A 26888-nucleotide genomic window follows, 5' to 3' on the forward strand; every position below is an offset into this window, starting at 1 on the left:
GATTTGTGGATCCTTAGCAAATTCATAAATCAAGCACTTTGTAACATGTATCTTTCATTCCAGTAGAAATATCAGTACTCTACATTTTGTCAGCCTTGTCTATGACAACAAACTTAGTCACTTCTTGAATTTTAATAATTGCTTATTTTACTTTCTTTGTGAGCGACATGTCTGTGGTCTGCTTGGATACGGGCATCTGTGTTGTACAGTGTTGAAATAAAGGATGAACATTTTGCCTAGTACAAGTTGTAGGAGTCATTCTAGACTCCAGTGTCTGAAAGCATTCTTACTTTTGAATATTGAATTCGACATCTGAAAGCATTCTAGTAGTAGAATCATTGAAACATTTTATCTAAAGCACTTGACATTAGATTGCTTTTAGGAAATGAAATTGATTCAAATCTCTGTCATTTCTGATAGTAATAGCAGCCCTTTATAGTTCACGAAATGATTTCATAGCTATTTTATTTTATCCTTATAACCCTGTGAAGTAGACAGTACAGGTCTCATTACCCCCTTTTTAATATGAGAACACTGATTTGTGCTTGTAATATTAGCTCAACTTGGGCATCAGATTAACCAATATTTTAACATTGGCATTTCTGTTGAGTCTGTAGGCTTAAAAATAATTCATCTTGAAATCACCTTTAAGGATCATATGACTTCTTTTATGTCTTTTAAATAAAAACATTAAGAGTGTTTAAGTAGTTTGGATTTTTATTATGATCAGTGATTTTTTAAATATGAAAATTATAGATAAATATGTTTTGCTGTCCAGCACTTTATCAATGGAAATATCTACAAATGAGCTCTTTGATCTCCCTCTAATAAGTAGAGAAATTTTGATGCAAATTTGAAGTTTTGTTTGAATCACTAAGTGAATGTCCAAATCAATATAGCACTTTTACCCACAAACTCGAAAGGGTTACCGATAAATGGAAAGCACAGACATTGAAGGTAATAAAACATTTCAGTGTATGCCAACTTTCCCTTTCATTGCCAAAGATAAACTTTCTGGAAGTCAAGAAGATATTAAAAAATAAAAACTCAAAACTTTTTTTTTTTTAAAAGATTCGCACCTGAGCTAACATCTGTTGCCAATCTTCTTTTTTTTTTTCCCTCTTCTTCTCTCCAAAGCTCCCCAGTACACGTTTGTATATTCTAGTTGTAGGTCCTTCAGGTTGTGCTATGTGGGAGGCCACCTCAGCATGGCCTGATAAGCGATGCCATGTCGGTGCCCAGGATGTGAACCAGCGAAACCGTGGGTCACCAAAGCAGACCATGTGAACTTAACCATGGGGCCGGCCCCCTCAAAACCCTTTTTAACGTGACATGTGTCACACCAAAAGTTAGGCATTGCTCTCCCACCTCCCCTCCTTTCTCCAAGCTGCCCCATCCCACCCTCTGCTCCTTGACAGTCACGGTGGATGCTCGTCACAGGTGAGGCCTATCCCTGCTGCGTTGGGGGAATGAAAGGGCAAGAAAGAATGAGAACTGCTGTTTTGTCTTCTTCAGAGCTATCAGTTGTTTTATTGAGAAACACAAGTGTGTAATTTGTTTTGTTCATAAAGGTATCTGGCTTGATATATTTAGAGAGATAATGACTATTGAAATATTGGAAGCAAAATATTTTCATCTTTGTATCATTTTTAGGAGAAGCCAGGCAATTTCCTCCACTTAGTTGGATGGCTATCATCCCCTTTACAGACTTATCCTGGCTTCTTCTTGCTGAGACATTCAGAGCCAGCTTTTGATTCCTCTTTCTTTTACTGCTTCAGCAAATTGGAAAAGGCATTTCTAAAACTGTGGTCCATACATTAATGAAAGAGTAATTTTTAAAATTAAAAAAATTCTTGATCAAATCCGTTTAGGGTGATGTGTCTACATATGTGTATCTTCCTTACTTCCCCCTGCCCAGTGGAATCACAATGTACATTACTTAGTGATTAAAGACCCTTAACCTTTCTGCAGTTAAAATAAAATCTGACATTGCCTCTCCCAGATTTATTTGATTAAGGATGAATTTTGTACTCTATGTAACATAAGTTGGGGAAATGTTGGTGTATTAGTTATCTATTGCTGTGTAACAAATTACCCCAAGCTAAGCTGCTTGAAACCATACCCATTTATTATCTCCTGGTTTCTGTGGGTTAGGAAACTGGGCGTGGCTCAGCTGGCTGCCTCTGCTTCCAGGTCCTCACAAGGCTGCCATCAAGGTGTCGTCTGAAGCTTCTACCAGGAAAGAATCTGCTTCCCAGCTTACGTGGTTGTTGGCAGAATTCAATTCCTTGCAGTCTATTGGAGTGAGGGCCCCAGTTCCAAGCTGCCTGTTGGCCAGAGGTCACCCTCAGTTCCTTGTCATGTGAAACTCTCCTGCATGGCTCCTTGCTTCATTAAAGTGTGCACTCCAAGAAGGCAATAAAGTGAGTGTGCTGCAAGACAGAAGTTACAGTCTTTGCCACATTCTGTTTTTTAGAAGCAATAACAGTTTCCACCCATACTCAAGGGGAGGGGATTCCACAAAAGCATGAATACCAGGAGGCAGAAGGGTTAGGGAACCACCTTAGAGTCTGCCAACCACTGTTGGTATAAAAAGGACTATGCACTTATCTCATGGTGATTACATTGTGTGATAGGATTTTCCATAAAGAGTAACAGTTAACTGAGCATGGAAAGCCTTATGCTAGAGTGTAAAGGTGTGTAAAGGATATTGGTAATGATGCTGCTGCTGCTAAGTAGTGATGATAAGTAAGCCGTATTGACTGGTACTTGTGTCAGACTCTGGAGTGAGCACTCTGCCTGAAATATCTTATGTAATCTTCACACAAGCCTCTTTTTCGAGATAGCAAAACGGAAGGTTGAGAAGTCAAGTAAGTAAATCTGTAAGGTTCTTCTCAAGCTGCTCACTGAGAAAACAGACAATTTATGCCACTAATCATAATGTTTTCCAACAGGTAACTTCCCTATAGAGAACGGGAGTCCAGAAAAAGGTGCCACACTTTTTCTTGGGAGACTTAGAGGAAACAACCTAAGGAAGTCTTTTCAAAGGCTGAGTAGGATTTTATGAGGTTTCTGAGACAAGGACAGGGACAGGGCCCAGTATAAGTAAAGGTAGGTAGGTTTACATAATGGTAATATTTACAGTCCCTCTACAATAACGTGACAAAGGACAGAGCTTTTCCTGTTTAGCCACGGGCAGAGGTATTGGTGGACATGTGGACAGCAAAGCCAGAGGGCAGGTTAAATGTCAATTAGGTGGTGGCAAGAGCAGCAGATGGCAACTATTTGGTTATATTTTTTGTTATTTATCTATCCCCGGCTTCTTTCCAAAATGGCCCTGAAACAGCTGCTGTTCTGATGGTCCACTTGCTCTGTTCTTATTGAGCTTGCAGGCTGTTCTAGGCAGAATGGTCTCCATCCACCACTTGCCCCCTCTGGTAACGTCTCCAAGTTCCACCTTCAGTCACACGTATCTGAAAAGACAATGGGGCCAGTGCTGGGGGAGCCTCGGGGCTAGAGGGCTGCAGCATAAGAGGGTTTCAGCAATGCTTTTGCTGGCCTCCTATCAGCTACAACCCGCTGCTTATCAGGCAGGACCTGGGCCAGGCCCAATCCGAGCACAGACAGGCCCCTGGGACTGAGGCAGAGCACTGAGCCAGGTGGCTGCCGTGTAGAGTTTGCTGTGCAGAGCCTGTGGACAGATCTGGGGAGGCCAAAGTAAGTCCTGTTCCGGTTTACCAATCCTCTAGGCTACAACAGTGACGGCCAAGGCTCACAGCAAAGACTAGGGGTGAAACTCTAGGAAACCCGTGTCTTCTCTGGAAGCCCTTCCCTTGGGCAGAGACGGCAGCAAGAAGGCAGGCTCGTTTAGCAATGAAACGTAATAAAAACACCACAGTCGGAGGAGCGACAAGGCCAACTGCCTGTTCTCAAGTTTTCACTAATTAGCTGTTTGACCTTGGAGTAGTCACTTAAATGGGCAGTTTTGTTTTTTGTAAATTAAAAGAATAAGACTGGATTTGATAGTCTTTAAGCTTTAAATTCCGGGTTTTATATTTTTAAATGTTCCTTAAAAGCAGTTCTCCTAAGTAAGTTTACTCTATTTTCTACCATATGTTTATACAGTTTGTGGTCATTTCCTTAAAATACCTTTGCCAACTTCAGAGTAAACTTCTGCTTTGCCCATGAAAAATAAAGAAACCCAACGAATATAGAATTATGTGACTGCTAGCCTTCTCTGGAATGGAGATTTTGTTACCTTTCTTAGTGTAATCATTCCAATAACTGTAACTAGGTAACAAGGAAAAAGAATGGTGAAGAACTTTTAACGTTCTCAGAAAGTGTCACTCTTAAAAGTAAATGCTGGGCAGATCTTGAAAAGCGTCTTTGCATTACACCAATAGAGAATGCGTAATCCCTCCCCTGTTTCCTTCAATATGTTTATTGTTCTAAACGTTGGGAGTAAGATAACAATGCCAAAGGAAAAATTCTAAAAACATTTACTCGATAATTGTGTGAACCTAATCACAGTAGCTAATTTAAAACTTTCTAAATACCTTCAATTCCTTGATTACATGCTTACATATCTTCACATGGTAGCAATTATAGCATTGGTAACATGGATTCTGTTTTCATCACTAACAGCAAGATTTTTCATATTTTGTTTCCATGTATTAACTTTTACAGTTATAAGGAATATATGTTCTCTATTTTAAAATAGATGCTATAGACAGCTGCAAAGAAGAAAATAAACGTGACCTGTTTTCCTCATCCCTAATGTAGCCAGCCCCTGTTAACATGCCTCACAGCCTTTTCTCTATACTTATGTAAGGCCATATTTTTCTTTAAAAAACGGTAACTTGTTTTATTTATTTTTTTGGTGAGGAAGATTAGCCCTGAGCTAACATCTGTGCCGGTCTTTCCTCTACTTTGTATGTTTTGAGATGCCTCCACAGCATGGCTGTTGGGTGGAGCAGGTCTACATCCAGGATCTGAACCTGGGCCACTGAAGGGGAGCACACAGAACTGTAGCCACCAGGCCATGGGCCAGCCCCTACTTGCTCTGCTTTTTAGCAGCACATACATTGCTTTTTAATGCCTTCTGGTTTTATTAATTTGGTGTGTTTTCTCACCAAGCAATCACCAGTTTATTAGTTGTCCCAAATGACATTCCTAGTAAAGTGGAGATTTATGTGACATACTGGAAAAGCAGTAGAAAATGGGCAGATGTTTTTCCATAAAATGGTCACAAAGTTTATAATGAAATGTGATTGTGTTCTATTCCAACATGAATAGATCCTTTGCTTCCTTTTAGCTGAATATACATAAAAAATTCTACTCAGATTTTTAATGAAGAGAGAACTTCTGTGCCAAAAACCTGGATGGTCTCCTATTGATGCCATTTTTCTCTTTTTTTTCTTTGAACTCACTATAGTTATTAGATCTCTTAGTAGATCACAGACTTGTTCAAGCTTGTTAAGAGTTCATTATTTTAATTTTTAATGTGTATCTAGAGCAGAATAATTCTTTAAACCCTTCGATTCTGTAACTTCGGCCTGGGTGCCCTCAGGAAGAGAATAATGTTCATCACAAAGTAAGTGCTGCTCCCTGGTCTGCCTCCTGGCGCAGGAGGAACACGCATGTGGAGTCTGGCATCTGAAAGTGGTTTTCAGAATCAAAGTGTCAGGCATTATAAATAATAGCTAAGAATAATTTTTCATAATTTTACATTATGTGTTTTATAATTCATATCGTAAACTGTGGAAACATTCCTCTCAGAAATCACATAGGTCGAATCATTAGCTGATTTTCCTTATTGTGATCTGCTAATACTTTTCAGTTTTAATATTTTATTATTTGACTATAACAGTAAGGTGAATTTATCTTCAAATGCTTTTTAGTGTTTTTCTTTCTATTATGTATGAAATGAAATTTACCAATTACAATTTGATGAGTTTGATAAATGTACAGAGTGGGAAAACTACCTCCACAAACAAGTTTTAGAACACTGTTGTCACCTCAGAAAGTCCCCTTGTTCCCTGTAGCAGCCAAGTAAATGTTATTTTTCTTACTATCATTTTTTATATTTTTATTATTTTTATTATTTATTATTTTATTTTTATTTATTTATTTATTTATTTTTATTATTTTTATTCTTTCAGACCTTAGTCAATCCAAGAGTGGGACCCCAAGTAATAAAATGCCACTTGGAAAACAAAATCTCTGTCTTATGAGATTTTCTAGACCAGAGTTGGAAGACTTTTTCTGTAAAGGGTCAGATAATAAATATTTTTGGCCATGAAGTCTCTGTCACAACTACACAAATCTGTTGTTTTAGAGAAAAAGCAGCTACAGACGTTATTTCAGCAAATGGATGTGGCTGGACTTGGTCTTTGAGGCGTAATTTACCATCCCCTCTTCTAGATGCTTGAAATTCAGTTTTTCTTACTAGTAGTCAGTGAACTGGTCATAAAACATTTGGTTTAGTGAGCTTTTCAAAGGAATACGTTAGATGATGAAATAATTTATAGCATTTTAATTTAGTACACTTTTGTTTTGAAAATTAGTATTTCTGAAAGTGTTGAATATATGTGGTATTCCAAAAACCTGAAAAATGTAATTAGAATAATCAAATGTTGCCCTTTTTTCTTTTTGCATTTGCAAAGAAAGAATAATTTGAAAAAAAAAAGTAGATTGGAATTTGTATTTGTATTGAAAACTAAAATGCAAATTGTGGATTCTAAATCCTACTACTAACCTGTAAAAGCTTTACAAATTGTTGACGTATGTCTCACTGTATTTTCCTTTCTTACGTATTACTGCACTAAATTGCATCCTTGTTTCTTTTTTTAATGAATAGTCTACCTTTGTTTTGTGAGTGTTTCATAACCATTTGAAGAGTCTCACTAAATCCTGAGGGTTCAAGGGCTTGTTGTGGAAGGAGAATGTGCCCCCTCGGGCTAACTGAGCATCCCTGTGGACGAGGCTGTGATGGGGGCACTTTTACAAACTGGACTTTTACCCTCTGAACAAATGGCCTTTGTCATATGTATCTTTTCTTTCCTCAAAAGTCCAACTTGATAATATTATATTGTCTTTACCAAAACATTTTTTATTTAAAGATTTTATTGTTTTCCTTTTTCTCCCCAAAGCCCCGCAGTACATAGTTATATATTCTTCGTTGTGGGTCCACCTAGTTATGGCATGTGGGACGCTGCCTCAGCCTGGTTTGATGAGCAGTGCCATGTCCACACCCAGGACTTGAACCGACGAAACACTGGGCCGCCTGCAGTGGAGCGTGCAAACTTAACCACTCGGCCACAAGGCCAGTCCCTTTACCAAAACATTTTTAAGTTAAACCTAGTAATCTCATGAAAACTCAGCCCAAATTTACTATTTCACACATTGATGAAGAATGGATTTATCATAGGAGCTGGATAAAGTCAATAATTTGTAGTAGAAAACAGTCATTTGTGACTTAATGATAAACATATTGTATAAAATGGATGTTAGAGAAAAAGTACTTTTAGAAAAAGTAAGTATGTAAGGTGGCTTACCTTTTGATTTAAAAGTGAGTAGTGTGTAAAGTTGCCTTTTTCTTCTTTTTTTTTTTTTGTTTGCTCAGGAAGATTAGCCCTGAGCTAACATCTGTTGCCAATCTTCCTCCAATTTGTATGTGGCTCACTGCCACAGCATGGCTGACAATTGGTGTAGGTCTGCACCTGGGATCTGAACCTGTGAACTCAGGCCACCAAGGCGGAGCATGCCAAACTTAACTACTACACTATGGGGCTTGTTCCATAAGTTGCCATTTTTTAAGCCAAAAAGCTTTGCAGAAAATGATTAATAGTGTAAAGGATATCTTTTTTAAAAATCTGTGGGGATTTTGTTTTGTTTTGAAGATTAATTCCCTTGGAAATTTATTTTTGGAAATATATATGCATTTGTTCACAACATTTGATATAGTGTCGTCTTTAATGTTATGTAATAGATTTAGTGTAATTTAGTGCCTATGAGGTATTATTTTGTACTTTTGGATTTTAATGTGCTATCATGATTTCAAAGATTAATCAGTCCACAGATACTACATTTACTTAACTTCTAGACAAATATTTCAAGTATAGTTTCCCCTTTGTGCTCCTTTAATGAAGTATTTAATGAAGGCAACAGTGGGATCAATAAAAGAATGGATAGCAAAATAGCACTTTATGATTCTGGAAATCAAATTTAGTTTGAAGAAAGTTTCTAAATTTAAAATATCTTTAGCTACATTGCAAGATTTCAAATAAAGCTTTATTGGCGAAGATAAATGCCTTGAAGGACAAGTTATTTGGATTGCCAAGTTGGGCATATTTAAAGTATATTTAATGGATTCTAAAAAGAACATGTGCTTCAGATGTTAGGTTTCTGTCTTTAATTCTTAAAGGATAACACAGTTGTCTAGTATAGTACAAGATGAGTTTACGTTTTATTGCCGACAGCACTTTGAAAACCATGGCCGTCTGCTGGGAACACTCTTGGTCCTCCTCTCAAACCTAGCACGTGTGACGTTTGCTGACAAGTGAGGATAAATAAATTGTCGGTTTGCTGATTCTGAGTTGGAACTTCTCAAAATCTACCCAACTATATTCTTACAGCCATTAGTTCTTAGTTATTTAGAGCAGCATGCCTTCATGTGGTTAAATGGGATGTAGAAATGAAATCTTCATTGTATGAATAGTAAAATTTTTAAGAAAAATCTTAGCTGCTTGAGCAGTTTTGACACTTTTATCTTAGGAAAATCTATTATAAGTATTATACTTACAGGCAAATTTCCCTTCAAGGAAGATTTTTTGTTTTTAACTTCAAAATTGCCTGATGATTCAAATTGCTCATGCAAACTTATCCTAGGTCTTAGTAGCTAAACTTGCTATTACACAGACAAGCCTGAGCTTTAGAAGGCAATTTGGTTGTAGTGGTGAGAATATTTAAATAATAGTTTATTTCAGCTTGTTCCACCCAGTCATTAACTAACCACTGCCAGCCGTCAGTTTCCCTGTCCCACTAGGAAAGCCTAAGCCTGTCATTTACAACCAGTGACTATTTTAGGACCCACACTATAAAGTATAAAGAAATAGGCTGGAATCTTAGGGTGGAAGCAAGGAAGAGGGGTGCTAAGACTGCACAGAGCTGGGTGAGGACTCATTTGACCCTTTTTCTTTCTCTCTTTTAAACATAAGGGTTTTTTTTTCAGTAGGTAACATACACACACAGTAAACATTTCAAAGAGTAAAATGGGAGTGCAGTGAAAATGGTTTCCTTCTTTCTCCAGTGTCCTTATTCCTTTCTCCACAGGCCTTTACTGTCTGTTTCCAGAGATATAATATGCATGTATAAGCATATATATTTTTATGCAAATAGTACATAACATGCCCAGTGTTCTTTATTTTGCCTTTTCCCTTAACAATATATTATAGTTGGTTCCGTATTAGTACGTATAGATTTATTGGCCTCATTGACTGTATTTTGTAGCTGTACCAAATTTATTTCTTTAGTTTCCTCCTGGAATTTGGGGTTATTTTTAGTCTTTTGCTATAAACAGTCACAATGACTATCCATGCACATAAGTCTTTGTGTGTGTAAATACAAGATAACACCTAGAATAAATGTGCCAGTGATCACTCTCTGAAACTTCTGAAACACACTCAGTGACTTCCAAGTTCTGTTCAACCAGTCACCTCGGTGAACACATTACTCATTCCAGGCCCTGTGCCGGTTTGGGGGACTTTCAAGAATCGGACATAGTCTCTGTGTTAAATAGGTCACAGTCACTCTCTGGTGACTGTGATGCTTCAGGGTAAAGTGCTGAGTGACAAATCAGAGGCACAGCTGAATCTTGTGGAAGTCTACGACAGGGAGGAACGACTTCTGATCTTAGGGATCAGGGAAGAATTTGAGGATGGGCTGGAATTAGAATTAGATGTGGGGAGACTACGGGAAGCATGGGTCCACCAAAGCGCATGTTGAGTGCACTCCCCTCCACCACATGGGCCTCCTCACCATACCTGTGACGTGTCGGGTTGGCTCCTGCCTCAGAATATTGGCACTTGCTGTTCCCTCTGCCTGGAATGCTTCCCCGAGATTTCTTTATGACTTGCTCCCTTTACAGTGATGCCTACAGGCCATCGGAGCTCCTCAGCATGGGCCCTAGTTATTTGCCCGAGTGTTCTAGGTATTGTTCTGTTGTGTGAGAAATAGGTGCCTCATACTCCTGTGCTCACCTTTTCCTCTTGATGCCGCCATAAAAGTGCCACTAATGATGGCCTTATGGCACAGCTGGCTCCTCCTTTGTGTCGTGCACTGCTGCAGCTATGCGGGCCTTTTGTGCTATCTGCTCAAGGGCGAGACAGGCCCTTTCCTTAGACTGCATCAAGCTGTCATTTCCAACAAGATTTTATGAAGGTTGAGTATTTGGAGAAGGGCAGGGCAGGGCAACTCAGCGGTGCCTCTGACTTCTGTTCAAAATGCTCCGCTCGGAACCTAGAGGCCCCTCCGCAGTGAGGGGGAGAGAGGTCTTCTCTGTTTATCTCCTGCACATCTCTGTCTGACTGGCTTCTCTCTCCCCAGAGTGTACCCTAATGATGCTACCTGGAATTCAGACCCAAGGCTCCAGAAAGAGGAAGTTTCCTCCTTGCGAGCCTCTAGGGCCCCTGGGAAGTCTAATTTCAGAGCTTGGGGTCCCCCTTCCATCCCCTAATCTCAAGACTGCAGCCCCAGTAAACAGTCACACCACTCAATGTTTATACCAAAACAGCCAGCAGTCCATTATCGCTACTCCTGGTGGGATTTAGACTTAACTGTTACCACAGGTTGGGCTTTGTTGGTCCTGTCCTCTGTAAGGTGAACAATAACCCTTGCGATATACTCTTTACTCAGTCCTCTGGGTTACTGAAAACCTCTGATCAAGAGCTGGGAGAAGCATTGGTGTGTTGTCTTTGTGTTCCTCGAGGCAGCAAACATCTTCCCTCCAAGAAGCCACAGAGCCTCAGAAACCTGTTATCTCTGCCAAAACATGCACCCAGTTTACATTAAGCATTTTGCTCTGTTTGAAACATCAAGATGCAGGTTAATTTTACAGCTTGCCCCAGAACAGTGGGTAGGGACTTGCTTTACATTTATGTAACAGAAATTGCCATCATGTTAGTTTTCCTAGAACAAAGGAACAGTCAGCCTCAAAGGTAAATTCAGGTCTCTTCCTTCAGTAAAACTGAACAGCTGGAAGCTTTGAAATGAATGTTTTTGTACTTCTGCTCATTAAGGTTTTTTTTTTTTTTTTTAAACTCACAAGTGTGGGCACACCTCTTTCTGTGCTTAAGTTAACTCTTTGAGAGGCAGCTAAGGTGCCATGCAGAATCAGATGCCCAATACTGTTATAATTGAGGTCTAAGCTCATTTAACATATTTGGGGACTGTGGTTCATAGGCTGGGATCCTAGGAAGCAGAGGCAGGTTGATCACCTATCTGAATGTGCTTTACACAGACTTAGTCTTGTCTAAGCGCTCCATTTTACAGAAGAGTCGGGGTTATGTTGGGATGCAGAAGGGGTGCTAAGAGGGATGCAGGAGAGCAGTGGTAAGAAATGGGACAATCATAAGAAATGATCGTTGCTCATAGGGAGCTTGTAATATAGCTGCAGAGATAAATGTAGAGGTAAAAAGATGAATAAAACCGTTTTTTATGCCTACTGCCACGTGAGCTGAATGTAGAACAAGATGTAAATAAATATTTGCAGGAGAGATTAATTAATTCTTGAGGTTTTATATATCTAAATTTTAAATGCCATATTAGATAAAGTTTGAGAAATCATGGAATTTTTTAGGTAAATAGGTCCGTCACTTATATTATTACGAACCAGTAGCTCATATATTAATAGCCTTATGTTATGATATATTTTTGTATTTTTATTTAGCATATATGTGAGCATCATAAAGGGATTACAATATTTTATGTATGATTTGGGTTTACTTCTTGTCAAAAAAAAGGAGGGAAGGGGGTCATGAGCCTTTATGAGTTAAAAATCAGACTCTCCACCAGGAGTAGTTGTCCCACAAAGTAGAGCTTATTTACAGCAAATAGGAGACCACATGGAAGCATTTCCAAAGTCATGGCTGTCCATGAGCAGGGACATCAAGAGCCTTTTATTTAGGATGGGAAATGAATATTCCAAAGGAAGAGGTGGGTATTTGCTTGCACAGGCTCAGTTCACTCATCTGTGTAAGCGCTGCTCCTGCAGTGGGGCTTGGTCTGGTTCAGGGTGGTTGGTGATTGCATCTCTCTCTCTCTTTTTTTTTTGCTGAGGAAGATTAGCCCTGAGCCAACATCTGTTGCCGGTCTTCCCCCACTTTATATGTGGGTTGCCACCAAAGCATGGCTGACACGTGATGTACGTCATATAAACAACAAAAAAAAAATTTGGAGAAACTGTTCAATGCTTCTGAAACCTTCCTTGAGTTCTTTGGGGAAATTAGCTGGTGACACTACTTTCAGAGAATCTGTAGTCTTGTGGAGGGGCAGTTAGGGGCTGACATTTAAATGAATGACTTGGGATGTCCATGCAAGCTTGAGGCTGCAGTGAATTGGAGAACAGAGGAAGGCTCATTACCTGGACCAGGGAGGAGAGGACAAGTCAGGGAAGCTTCTGGAGGACTTGGCCTGAGTATAGTTTTGACTGACATGTAAGAGTTCATCAGCTGGATGAGGCATTCCAGGATATGAGACCATGTGCCAAGAAACTGACGTGAGAGTAGATAATTACAGGTAATTTGATAGACTGCTAACAGTTGGCTGAAAACAAGTTGGAAAAAACAGGGTTGAAACAATAGCAGAAGCTTTAATTCCTTGGGGTTTGGACTTGCAGCATAAAGCCTGGAGGATCCGTTAACCTCTTTAGCAGAGGAGTGACCTGATCAGATATTGTTTTAGTTAATGATAATAGCCAATATATAGTGAGTGATACTGTAGGTCAAGTGCACTGTTACTCAATTTCCGTTCATTTCTCATTTAATTCGCACAGATATCCTATGAGGCATGTGTGGTTATTATATCAGGGATCCTAGAAGGAAACAAAGGGCAGCTCAAATGGGGTGATTGAGGAGAGTTTGGTGAAGGGACTATTTATGAAACTGTGGGCAGGGCTATAGATGTGAAACTTCAATAGTGGGGAGCTTTTACCACTCCCCAACTGCAGGATTAAGAGAGAAATTGATTCTGGAACCCACAGAGCAAGAGCTGTAGCCTTCCCAGAGAGGACTTAGCCACTGCCATTACCCTGTCCAACTGAGAAGGAACCAGGGGAACAAATACACTGACCTCACTTTTCTCTTTCCCACTGATCTTTGATAGTGTGCCTCCCATTAGACAAATCCAACTGGAAGCCAGGGGGCCAAGGATCCTGTAATTACAGGTCAATTAAGGTCAGCCTCTGGGGAGCGTAGAATGAGAGGAGGAAGAGTCAAGAAAGCATCAGGAGGGGTAAAGAGAGAATATCCAGCAGAGTTACTACGTGCATTTCACAGATGAAGCCACTGAAACTCAGCTGGGCAAAATCACTTGCCTCAAATCACACAGCTTGTAAATGGTGGTCCCACCTGACCCCGCAGAGGACGCTCTTGCACACTACGCAGACCTCTGTCTTCCTCAGACTGTGGAAGAGAAATAAGAGGGGCAAACATGGCAGCTGAAAGACCAGTTAGGAGATCTTACTAAGGTGCAAGACCCAGAAGAATAAGTTTGAGGGCCTAAAGTGACAGTGGCAGTGAGGACAGAAAGAAGGGAATGAATTTGAGGCAGAATGGACAAAACTATGGACTTGATTTCTTTCTTATTTAAAAAGAAATGATAATATTATAGAAAATACAGATTGTCCTAGATCCTTGCCAGCATGAAAGCTTTGTGACTCATCTCTGCAGTGATTGTGATATGTATTTATTTCATGGAATTCACGTATCTTTGAAAATACTGTCCAGATGCACAATATAGCTCTTTTCGAAGATTTGAAGTTGATATATTTTATTTATTTACTACATCAGTGATACTCGACTCCAATTTCAGGACAACCAAGATTGTCACCAGGTATCACAAAACATGTTTTATAATCATCAAAATAAATATATGCATGTCTTTTAGTGACATTTTGTTCCAGTTATAATATCTGGAATCCTATACTGAGTACAGTGTTAAGACCCCAAAATATAACTTGGCCTATGCTCAAATAGTATAATAAGAGAAAAGAAACACTGTAAAAGCATAGGCAAAAATAATTCAGAAAAGTTGGACAGCAACCATAAAATAAGAAAATATTATAATAATTCAATATGACTGAAAGCTTTTTTCCTTGAATTGGCTCAATAATTGCCTCATTAATTTGAACTGATTCAGTTGAGCATTTACTGTTATAAAAACATAAAAACCTTTTAGTTTAAGTTTGAAAGTGCCTATTTTCATCTCATGGAACATTTGAAAATTCCCTTCACTAAGGGCATCTCAGAGAGCTTTTTCTTTAGGTGTTATTACATATCCTTGAGATCAGCTTTAACTGCACCCAGGTTTGGGGTTTCTGGAAAAAAAACGCCTAGGGTCCTGTAAGATAAATAGACCTCCCTCCCAAACCCCTAGTTCGAATTCTAGCTGTTACTCTCCAAGTTGTCACAGCCTTCTAGCTGACTGCTCCATTTCTGGGGCTGCTGCCTTCTGCCAATTTCCACTTTAAAACAAACAAACAAAGCAGCAGATAAGAATGGTTCTCATTTCAGCAGCCAGACGCTGGCTTGATGGTTCCTGAGGTGCTTCTTTATCAAATTTCTCTTTTCTTTGAGGGCTTTTTGCCTGATTGTTCTACAAGGGCGCTCTAGACAACATCAGTCATTCTCTCAAGTTTGCTCATATTTTTGGAACCGCTGACCAGTAAAATTGGCTTCAGTTTGCTCATCACTTCTCTTTCCTGTCTCTCCTGCCTTTCTGTCCTCACCCAGTCCCACTCTCTCACTCAACAGACTGACCTGTCACCATTCTGGACTTTGGACCCACTCAGTCTATTCCACGTTTGTTCTCAGGGTCCCAATCTTCCTAGGGAGGCGATGCCACTGCCTGCATTCAAATCCAGCACAGCCACTTATTACTGTGTAACATGGGGTAAATTAGTTTCTTTGCTGTTAAATTGGGATACTAGTAATCATACTATATTCTAGGTTGTTGTAATGATTAAATGCTGTGATACATTTAAGCCCTTAGAGTACCTAAGAGATTGTAACTGTTCAGTAAATTCTCATCAGTTTTGCCTCTGTATTATAAGCACTAGTATATCCGCCAATTTTCATGTTTTACTATTATCTATGATTAAAACTTGGTAGGGATATTGTCTCCTCCTTTTAAAAAAAGTTTAGGTGGTTGAGGAAGGAACTGGAAATTCTCGTAAACCTCCCAGAGGAACACTCACTCTAATTTCTTATTTCTCTTGAAAACTAAAAGATTAATAAAGAGACCATATGTTGTCATTTCGAATATTGTGTATGTATGATAATTTCATCTTTATAGATTGGCTTTTTTCAGTCAAGTTCAAAGCATACCTGTGGCTTAGTATCATAATTATTCTTACCTTATTTGACCTAATTATGGCTGTGATTGTTCAATAAATAATCTCTGTTTCACACATACAAGTGCATACTCATATAATGTTTTGGGTATATATTAGTACATAGTTATAAACAAATGACCTAAAAGTTTTGAGTATTATATCTTGATTTAAAACTTAGATTCTTATGATGAATTTAGTATTTTTACCTTTAATTTGTAAAAATTGGAAACAAGTCAGAATGGTATGAAAATTCATCAAAATTTCCAATTTAGTCAAGTTATGGAATTCATTTTCTATATTATGTTGTCATCTAGCATTGGAATAATAACTATGAGTTTCATTAACTGAGAAGCAGAAACTAGAAAACGAAATGTAAGCCAGTGAACTATGAAAATGATGATATATTCACGTCTACTTTTATTGAAAATGATTTTGCATTCTCTGCTAATGCATATGTGATACGATGGGATCACTGAGGTGGAATTACTTACTTAAAGGGCTTTTTAAGAACTTGAGCAAATATGATCTTCATACATTTAATGAGCAAGGATTTTAGTAATATTTTCTTGGGCTCATTGAATTTTAGTCCTTCGATGGACCTTAAAGTTTCCTCAGTCTGGCTTAGGAGGCAGTAAACTTTTTCTTGAATGGCCAGATACTGAATATTGTATGGGTCATCATTAGGGGCCATCCTCTCTCTGTCAACTACTCTGCTGTTTAGCACAAAAGCAGTTATAGACAATACATGTAGCTGTGCTCCAGCAAAATGTATTTACAAAGAGAGGTAGCCAGCTCGTGGTATGGCCATAGTTTGCTGACTCTGATCTCAGCACCCTTGTTTACACATAGCAGAATCAAAGCAAGAGGGTTTAAGTGACTTAATCAGAGACACAACTAACTAGTTAGTGTGAGAACCACTATCAGGCATTTATTTTTTCATATCACAAGTATTCCAATATGCAGCCTAACGCTCTGACAACAAAAGCATGTTTCTTATATGGTAGTCAGCCAAAGAATTCTGACTAATTGGTTTTACCACTGTGTGTATTAAGTTTATTTAGGCTGTATTTCCCAGAGAAGTATATTGTCTTTATCTTCTATACAAAAGAGAAAAATCTTCCTATATATGAAATTTAATTATTTGAATATTTCCTTTCTTGTTTCCAGTGTCTATATTAAAATGTTTTGATCATTTGTGTTATTTAAAATGAAAGATATATAAAATCTGTGCCCTTTAGGAGAGACAGAAGTTAGGCATGATTTATTAACTTTAAAGATTCAAAGATAAATAAAATCAGAGCAAAATAAAATATTGTCTTAAGATGTTTAAATGTCTTCTGGATTTAATTTCATTTTATTAGAATTTATTTTCAAAGATTAATCTTATTCAGTTGAAAGACTCTGACAAATGCCAATCAAAACATTTTTAAAGAATTTTGGTATCCTGTGAAGAGTAGCTTCTATTAAAGTAGAAATCTGGACAGAAACAAAAACAAAGATGTTTCATTCAAGGGAAAGAAAAGAATATTATAATTATAATCTCAAAACTTATTTTCTACTTTAAACGACACTATGTGATATTAAATGTATAAAAAAGCATAGACTTGTCTCCCAAATGCCCTCATTTCCCCCTTCCTACCAAGGCAAATATAGAACAAGGGAATTGGAAGATGTTCAATTTCTAGGGGAAGATTGGGTCTTTAAGTCTTTTATAATTATTCACATTGAAGAGTATTCCAATTAAACTTTAATTTTCAATTAACTTAACTTCAATAAATGTAGATCACTTATTGCCTAGAATGTGTTTTGAAATTGATAACTCTTTGCCATGGGCAGGCTTGAGGCTAGTGTAACGATCCAGCAAGAGATGAGGAAGAGGATCTAAGGAGGAGGGAGAAAAGAGAGAAATTAAATTTTATAGTTTTGTAAGTGAAAGGAGCCTAGAATGAAACAAGACTTCCAGCTTTGGTGAATGGGTGGAGGGTGATGTCTGGTAGTGTGTTATAGAATTCTGGAGGAGCTAGTACTGATTGGAAAATTGGGGAAAGGAGGAATGTTTAAGATTGAGATACCTGTAGAAGATCTAAGTGGATATTTTTTATATAGAAATCTAAAGTTTTAGGGGAAGATTGATACTAGAAATTTGTATTTGGAATCAACAACATATATAGTAAATGGAGCCATACAAGTAAATGAGATCATCCAGGGAAAACTAAACTTGTCAAGTGCAGAGGGAAGAGGTTAAAGGCCAGAACTCTGGAGAACACCAGAAGAAAATACTTTTTGTTTTGTTTTGTTTGATAGTTGTTTATTGATACACTTTAAAACCAGCAATAAAGAATTTCAAACAGCTTTAGCATATCATAGGATACTTAATATAAATCCTCTAGGAGTGAGAGGACTCCATTAAAAATTTATATGAAAAAAGACATTCATAGTCAGTTCCCAGGACTGTGGAATAGGAAAGAAATATAAAAGCCTTCCTCTGCCCTTACTCCATGGATTGGCTCATGGAATAGAGAAATATTTCCTTTTCCAGCCTAACTGCCAGATGGTAAAATATTACCCAAGTGTTTCATGTCTGTTTGGAATAAAGTTGTGAAGAAAGGAGTGCCTCTCCTAAAAATATTGATTTTGTGATTAAGTGGAGACGTTCTTTTTCTGATTGTTTAGTTTGGGGGCCAAACTTCTCTCAACAGGTATGTTGAGAGAAAGGTGTGGGAGTTGTTCTAATGTAAAATCGAAACCAGTGACAAGCACAAAACAGTGACACATCCTCTGGAAATACAAGCAGTGAAAGATACTCCTTTATATTGTGTTTTAGCTGACTTTTACAAGTTCATCTAGCTCTCGCCATTATTCCACTTAATTAGAAAGAAACAAGTCAATGTGGCCAGATCTTTCTCAATTCCTTAGTGAAGACAGAGACGTGGGAATTATCATTCCTGAACCTCTATCCAAGCTTCAGCAATTTTCTCCATAGACTTAGAGAGATTACTCAAGTCCCCAACCAATTTTACCATTTGCAAAAAGGATGCATTGGAATTTGAAGGAATAATTAGATGTGCGTGGAATATAAAATCTACTGTATATCTCTACAGCTAAAAGAACTTTTACTGTTTTTGGAACCTGAAACAGTTTACTAGTAAACTGCATTTGCTCCTGGACTCATGGCATATTCCCTGTATTAAGGATACAGGTGGCTAGAGAGACTTGTGGCTGGGGTTGTGCTGAGTGCTTATAGCACATCCTCATACTGATGTCTAGTGAGGAATTGGTTGGACCCAGATCTGAAGCCCACAGACAAGTATGAGCTGGACAGAAAATCTTGTGAGAAATCACCTATGGATGACAGTTAAAACATGGCATTAGCCACAGTCACCTACAGAGTGTATACATTTGAGACAGCACTGGTTTGAATATATGACCCTAGAAAACACCAGCGGTTAAAGGACAGATAGGGGAAGATCCCAGAAGGAGACCAAGTCATTCCTGTTAATTCTTTTACATCAGAAAAGTCAAGGGAGTAAATTTAAAAGAAGAGGAATTGTCAACAGTGTCCACTGCAGCTGAGAGAGCTATTAAGACAAGGCCTGAAGAGACTCCATTAGTTGATGCTGACCGACTGGCCTGCTTAGGGCAAATCTTGGAAGCACTGTCACATGATTTATTCTGTGTTCCTGCCAGAGGGGAAAAGCCAGGCTCAGAATAGCAGCAGGTGTTGGGTAACCATCTTGCAGTTATGAAAAGGAATTCTTTCATTGGGTAACAGGTTAACTATACAGCTTCTTAACTCTTCTGGAAATCTAAGATTTTGCTATGCTAGCTAGCATTCAGGTTGCCCAACTTTGAATAATTAGCAACAGGGCTTGAATAGCAGGATTTTTTTTACTCTACTCTAAGGTCTTTCATTAGTTAGAAATAGTAACATCTGAAAGTTGGATATTCTGGATTGTCATGCAAACCACTTTAGGTGCCCATAGGAACATGCAGCCTTTCATATGCACACCCTCAGCCAAAGCGGCATCGTGCAGATAACCTGTACTCATCTGGTTAGCGTTTCACTTTGCTTTTGACTTTTAATCGAAACTAAACATTAATATAAGAAGTTTTGATAATAACCTATGAACTTCATCCTTTTTTAAAAGGTAGCATAGCCCTCTTCCTGTAGTGTAACCATAGCAACTGACAGGGAACAGAGAAAGAACGCTTTCACACATGCTGTGCTAATTAATCCTGTCCTACAGTTTTCTTTCAGCTGGAGGATGCAGTTTAATAAATTTTGCATGAGTAAGCGTGTTTTGATGCATAACTATATAAATGCACAGCAATATCTTTACCAAAGATATTTATTAAAATTGTAGTTATATATTCCTACTTCAAGGTGTACTTTTTTTTCCAATTCATTGTTTTCATAATTTGCTCCCTCTCTGAAAAGTTTTGAGATTTATTTATCTTTTTAACTGAACAGAAATATTTTTAGGGTGAAAACCTTTTGTTTATCCATATACAGGACATTTTCCACAAGAAACTCTTTTAATTGACTATGTTAAAGTGAAATGATGAAAGAATTTTTCTCAAGTGACACAGAAGAATGTATCTTAAAAATATAACATTCTTCAATATGACACATTTACATGCAAACCATTTTAAGAAACTGTCTTAACACATTGAAAACTCATTTTCACTGTTGATTTGGAAAGATATGCGGCCCACGTGAACAGAGTTTGAGCAGTCCTTTAAACATGTGGGAAGGAGGGAAAATAATGTAGACAAAGAGCTTTTCTTTATTTATATTTTCCAGAAATATTTAACCAGTTTTACAAACTTATATTCAGAGTGAACATAATTGACTTGAAATCACATGTAATTATTTAAATTTGTATTCTTTCTGGGTTATTTTGAGGTCTTGTTCTCCCTTTAAACTGAAAATATCACAATATTTTATAACCAGTCTGGTCGTCTGAGCTGTCAAAGAAAATCTCAGAGTTTTCATTGTCTTATCCCTCTGGCCTAGCTTTCTGTCAACAGGGCCTCGGAAAAACCAAGAGAATCCAGCCTGAGTGTTTTTGGCATCCTATTTGACTTGACAACACCATATGGAACGAGTCAGAACCTATTTCAGGACTTGTGCTTAGCTCTTTGGTCTCTGTGTAGAAGCATAGCCATTTGAAGAACTAAACCTTTTGATGGGATTACTTAATTCTGGAAACATATTACCATCCTGACTCTCCTGTCTGTTCAATTTTGCCTGAATTGAGGTAGGATAAAACCTTAGAGAGAAAAGAAGTAGAGGTTATTATGGAGATCCATTATCAAAAATATTCTATTCATGTGCAGAAAAGTTGGGAACCATTTTTATGTATGTTATAGTTGTATAAACTATACATTTTAATATAGAATACTTATTAACCAGTTTATGATATGCCATTGTATTATTATAAAAACTGCTTTGTAGAAAAAAATTGTTACTGTAACCATAGTTGAATTAATTAAAAATTCTTTGTCTCATCAGCTGTCCTACTGATTTTAACATTTACATATAATACAATAAAGGGAATGCCAAGTATTTAATAAACAGAGAAAAAGTCATGTTCATAAGGACTACATAAAAATCTAAATAATCGGAACATTAAAATGAATATGTTATGGTAGGTTCACTGTAAAAATGTTCTATGTGCTTTGAGCTTCACAGTGATAAATAATACTTTACACTTGCCATTAATGAACATACCCAGATGGAAAGCTATCACACAGGGTTTTTTTTCTTTTAAAAAAAGTATCATCTAGGGGCTGGCCCAGTGGCCGAGTGGTTAAGTTCGTACACTCTGCTTGGGCGGCCCAGGGTTTCGCTGATTTGGATCCTGGGCGCGGACGTGGCATTGCTCATCAGGCCACATTGAGGCGGCGTCCCACATGCCACAACTAGAAGGACCCATAACTAAGAATATACAACTATGTACTGGGGGGATTTGGGGAGAAAAAGCAGAAAAAAAAAAGATTGGCAACCGTTGTTAGCTCAGGTGCCAATCTTTAAAAAAACAAATAAAATCTATAGATTTTGTGATTTTTCAAAGAATTATTTATTCATTGTAGAAAACTTGGAAAAAACTCAGAAAAATTTAATAAGTAAAAAAACATGATAATCCCATATTCCAGAGCTAACCACTATAGACATACAAATATATTTTCTGCCCTTCTTTTTTCTCTGCATAAGTATTTCTGGTTGTGAAGTCCAGCTGCACATGATTTATCACTTAACATATTATTTTGACCATCTTCCCAGTTTTTAAAAATTCTTAGAAAACATTTTATTATATACAATCTCATCATCTCTATGTACCAGATATATTTAACAATTCCTTCATAATTATTTATTTAGGTGATTTTTAAATGAGCTTCGTGAATAAAGATTTCCTAGTGAGTGTTTGATAGAACACTGAAACCAAAAGAAATTTTGGAACAACTCTTTGAGAAAAGTGTCATACTCTCCTTTCAGATTCACAATATACATTAGAAAAATTAAGGGCACTGAGAAGTCTCATAGTATGGAAAATTGTTTAACTCTTAAGTGATCTTTTCTCAAAGTTATTTGACCTTGGAACCCTTGCTCATAACATGTTAAATAACTTACATAACTTTCAGTACTAGAGTTCTGTGAAACATTCTTTGTAAAGTCTAGGAGATTTCTAAGCTTCTGTGCAATATCTAATAGTTTATGAATCATTTGTTTACTCTCCTGGGATTTTATTAGATTCATGGTGCTTTATGAGGAAATAAAAATGATTTGTTGGTTATTAGCATGTATTTGAAACATGTAGACCTTAACATGCTTTCCCTAGTCTTTCTAGTATCCTTGACATAGCATTTGTGATTCTGTATTACAATATCACGTTTGACCTTTTAAAACTGGGAACATTCAAATTTAAATTCCCTTGTTCTTTTAATGCCCATTAAACTTCTTTATGTTTCATGTAATCCACAGGTCTTGCAAGAGCAAAATCCGTCCCTAGCCACACGTACTCCAATGAAGTGGTTACCTTGTGGTATAGACCTCCAGATGTCCTCCTGGGCTCGACAGAATATTCCACCTGCCTTGACATGTGGTGAGCAATGGAAGCTTTATTCTAGCTAATCTATCTGTAGTGCTTGGTCTAGGTCAAGCCTAGACAAACATCCTAACAGTTGGAATGAAGATTAATGATGCCAGAGTGTTTGCCTGTGTGTGGCAATACGGCTGGATCTTTTAAAACTTGATTGGGAATGTTCCCTAATCAGAGACTCCCTTGCAGATGGTGTCTGGTAATGGTTCTTGATGGACAAGGGCAGAGACATTTTTCAAACTGTCGGTACAGTGATTTTTGTCCCTAAGGATCTTAATTTGTGGCTTTGTTTTATAACAAAGTATCTATCTCCAAACAGCAGTATGGGTTGGAAGTAATAGGAGCATGTTTAAATTTACAACAAAGCTAGGATAAGTGCTCTGGAAAATTTTGGTGCAACTGTTAGGCAGTAAATTTGGTGCAGTATACTCCTGAAAACTGTTGGTACCAGTTATTTAAAATGAAGTAAATCAGTTACTTAAAAAAACTTCACTATAAGTTTAATTTCAATAGAGTCTTAGTTTCACACAATGATTTAGCAAAACTTAAAAATCTGTGTTGGAGGGCGAATAACTTGTGAGGTTTAATGCGTAATTATTATTAATGATAAACTACAATTAGTTCCCATTCCAGGGTGATCTAAATCAAATAATCAAATAAGGGAATAATCTTATTTTTAGCACTCAGGAAAGGCTTACTAGCGACTGTTGCAAGTGTCCTTTATTAATAGAAAAACCCTTTTCTAGACTCACAATTGTGGTCAAAGTGAAACAATTCCTGCAGCACATGGCCATTTTATGCAGGAATTGTCTCCTATGAATGATTATACAGAATTCAGCTACATGTTCATAATATGATAATGTTTGTGACCTTAATAAAGCTTCAGAGTTTGTTGTTTATCTTACTGCTGGGTACGTACTTCACTGCGCTACCCTCGGTAATCTTGGCTTTTAGTAAATTAGGCTGCAGTGAGGCCTGGCTTCTTCCCTGATGTTTTTAGTCCAAGCGTCCTACGGTGAGAAAACAAGTTCCTTGTGATGTAGAGCACAGTGTAGATTTTCTTAATTTAGGTTCCAACAGCAGCCCCAGGAATGAGGTTTCAGAATCTGTGAAACCACTGAAAATATATGCAACGTTTTGTGTACACGTGGATATATTTATTTTTATGGAGTGTAAATCTATAGCTTTCAATAGAGCTATGAAAGGATCTGGGTCATCAAACAGCCTAAGATCTATTGTCATAAATTTTGCAATGCCTTAGAATGAATCTAATACCATCGTAATGCAGTTCCAAAACACTGAGAATAAAGATGCCTGTCTATCATTGAAGAGCTGAGCTAATCCGTTTTTTCATCACACTTCCTGACTTTGTTTGGACTATTGTTTTACACAATTAGATTTTTTTCCCCAAGGCTAGGCAGGGGCTTGGGCAAAATAGATATTTTGATCATGGGTTGTAATGACAGAAAAGTTTGGAAATAAAGGTCAATGAATGCATCAGGATATCAGTTACTAACTTTCTCATTCACTTCCTCCTTCCTGCCTTACAGTTGAGAGTTGGCTATGCAAAGAATCATTTCTTAATATTTTTGAGTTATGGAGTGTTCTGTGTCTTTTGAGTGTGGAAATTCTAGGTTGTCTTTCAGTGAGGTCAGTTAAGGACTTTGCTAATAGATCATAGTTTGGAAGTATTTGTGGCATGGAGCCAGTTTTGTCTGGGTGCTTGGCAGTTCAGTTAAGACTCTCCCCTCATAATTGAGAGAAGCTGTTTTTTATACACTAGTGGCTAATTTTTCCCAAATCTTTAGAGTGCTCTTTAAAGTACAAAGAACCACATGGATTGTGACTTGCTGACGTGTCTGTTTCTGGTGTGCAGTATTTGATTTCCAGTCTGTGCCTCCCCACTCTCCTCTTTTCTTTCACATGTGTGTGTGCATGTGTGTTCATTCTCTTAAGGAAGAAAGCTTGGTCGCTTTTGCTTTAAACAGAGACGTAATGAAGCATAAGAATACTGTTATTTAAGTGGGAGGGAGGAAAACTGATACAAAATAGTAGACCCCAAATGCCCTTTTCTCTGCATGCCAAGATTATTCATTGCCAAAAACAAGTAGTAAATGTGTTATGTGTAAGCAGTTCCCCATGCTTGTTGGCTCTTTATTTCTAAGCCCTAAAATCTGAATTATGTCTGTGCTATGCCTGTCATTCTGCATCTGATTTCATTCCAAGCCATCTTCTAAAAGCCATTTTGTTATTATCCTTTAAGTCAGGTAAAACGTATGTATTTTTCCAGTTACAGAGAAGTTCACAGGGCACTGATTTTTGCATAATCAATGACATTGATGCTGGGTGTTCAAAGACCTAGATTTAGGACTATAATTGAGTCATGGCTCAGCTGCACCAAAGAGAAGTACAAATATTAACCCATGGACAATAGCAGGGAGGCAGGTGGCAGTGGTTTCGGGCTATTTTTACAGTTCATTTACTATCCTGGGGCAGTAGGGTAGTAACTAAAAACTAATGATCCTACACAGTGTTACATTTTCCAGTTTTCTGTTTAAATAGCCACAGGCAATAAAAATATTAATGAAGACAGCATATGCATTAACATTGGCAGCAAGTGATGGAAATCAGTGCTCACCGTGTTATAATTTACTGCTCAAGGTCTCCAGCACCGTGGCAACGTGCGAATATACTGTGCGAATGAGAACTCATCAAGACAGAGAGTTTTTGAAACCTTTGTCTCCCTCTGTGAAGGAGGATTTAAGCAGAAGAATCAAACTGGACATTCTTTCGTTATGACTTCTCTTAATTCTTGGATTTTGTAACTCTTTGAAAGTCAAAAGCATAAGAAATCACCTTTAAGCTCTAAACCAAAAAGGGTTTACCAAGTACTGAAAACCACATTAAGAGAAGTGCAGATGTGAAAAGCAGCTTATCTATGTGGTTCCTCTCTTGTCAGGGAGTTCTGATCTAGCTGCCGAGGTCATTGCTCTAGATAAGCTTTATGTTCCTTTACAGAAGCTCCTAAATATGTTTAGAGTGGCATTTGTTTTCTAAAGCAAAAGGTTACTTGGGATTATTTTAAGGGATTAATTTTTACCATAAGTTATCTGTAGCTAGTAAACAATTCCCTTGTCATGGTACTTTTGGGGGGCGCTTACCTTGTGGTATCAATTACAGTGCTCCCCAACATGGTGTGTGAGGAGTGATAGCATGTCAGTCTCTTCCTTTCATCATCTTTTTAAAAGCTAATTAACATATTAACTATGCTTGTCAAAATATGGGGCAAATCATTTATAAATAAGCCTGTCAAATGTAATGAGATTGCATATTAAATCACTCTTTTCTCTATTACATCTCTGATTTAAGATTAAAATTAATTTATTTAACATTGTAGCAGCTGGGTGGTTAGAAAAAATTTCCATATCAGTCTTGATATATAGGAAAATGTCTGCATCAAAATTGATTTTGCATATATCAGAAAAGAAATTGCCTATTTATTGAGAATTATAAGGCCATTTAGCATTGCTTTTTATTAAATAGCCTAATCACCATACATATTGGCAATATACAGAGTTCTGCCATCATCCTTAGTGATCTCTCTTGAACCAAGATCATTTATGTAATAAAGTAAGGTTTCCTAGGACTCAGGTTTGTTTACCAGTGTTTTAAAAGAGAGAATCATAAACGAATTCTACTATAGCCCCCACCCTGAAAATAAATTTGTTCTATATGAGGTCCTGTTTTGAGTACTTGAGTAATAGTAATAATAACAACTGAGTCTTAAGTAATAGTAATAGTAACAATAGTAAATACATTTATTGAACACAAGCTGCATTCTAAGCCCTCTTCTGCGTTTCAGCTCCTTACCTACTATACCGTGATACAGTGGAAGAAATCAAAACCCAGAGAGACTCAATAGGATGGTAAAGGTCACACAGTTAGTAAATGGAGGCAACATTCCAACTCAGGGCTAACCTACATTCGAAAGCTTTTTTCTCTTTACAGCATATTACATAATCTCTTAAGATGATTTAAAAGGAATTAGTTTTTATTTTACTGGTAAAGTGATTCTAAAACGCAAATACAGAAAAATTCCTGTTTTGTAATTGGGGTTATGCTCTGAGCCATGTTGGATCCTTTGCCTACTTCTGATAAAGTGGGTGGCTTTCACT

The 26888-nt window shown here is 37.6% G+C and overlaps 1 protein-coding gene across 6 annotated transcripts in view; it reads left to right on the forward strand.

The window, feature by feature from the left end:
• CDK14 (cyclin dependent kinase 14) overlaps positions 1 to 26888 on the forward strand; it is a 549770-nt gene that overhangs the window by 300310 nt on the left and 222572 nt on the right. For all 6 annotated transcript variants that reach the window (XM_023639167.2, XM_070264492.1, XM_070264491.1 and 3 more), the window contains one exon: positions 22596 to 22716. In XM_023639167.2, coding sequence (XP_023494935.1) covers positions 22596 to 22716 — 121 coding nt within the window. The remainder of the gene's footprint in view (positions 1 to 22595; positions 22717 to 26888) is intronic.

The sequence above is a fragment of the Equus caballus genome, chromosome 4 (genome assembly GCF_041296265.1).
Source record: "Equus caballus isolate H_3958 breed thoroughbred chromosome 4, TB-T2T, whole genome shotgun sequence".
Lineage (NCBI taxonomy): Eukaryota > Metazoa > Chordata > Mammalia > Perissodactyla > Equidae > Equus > Equus caballus.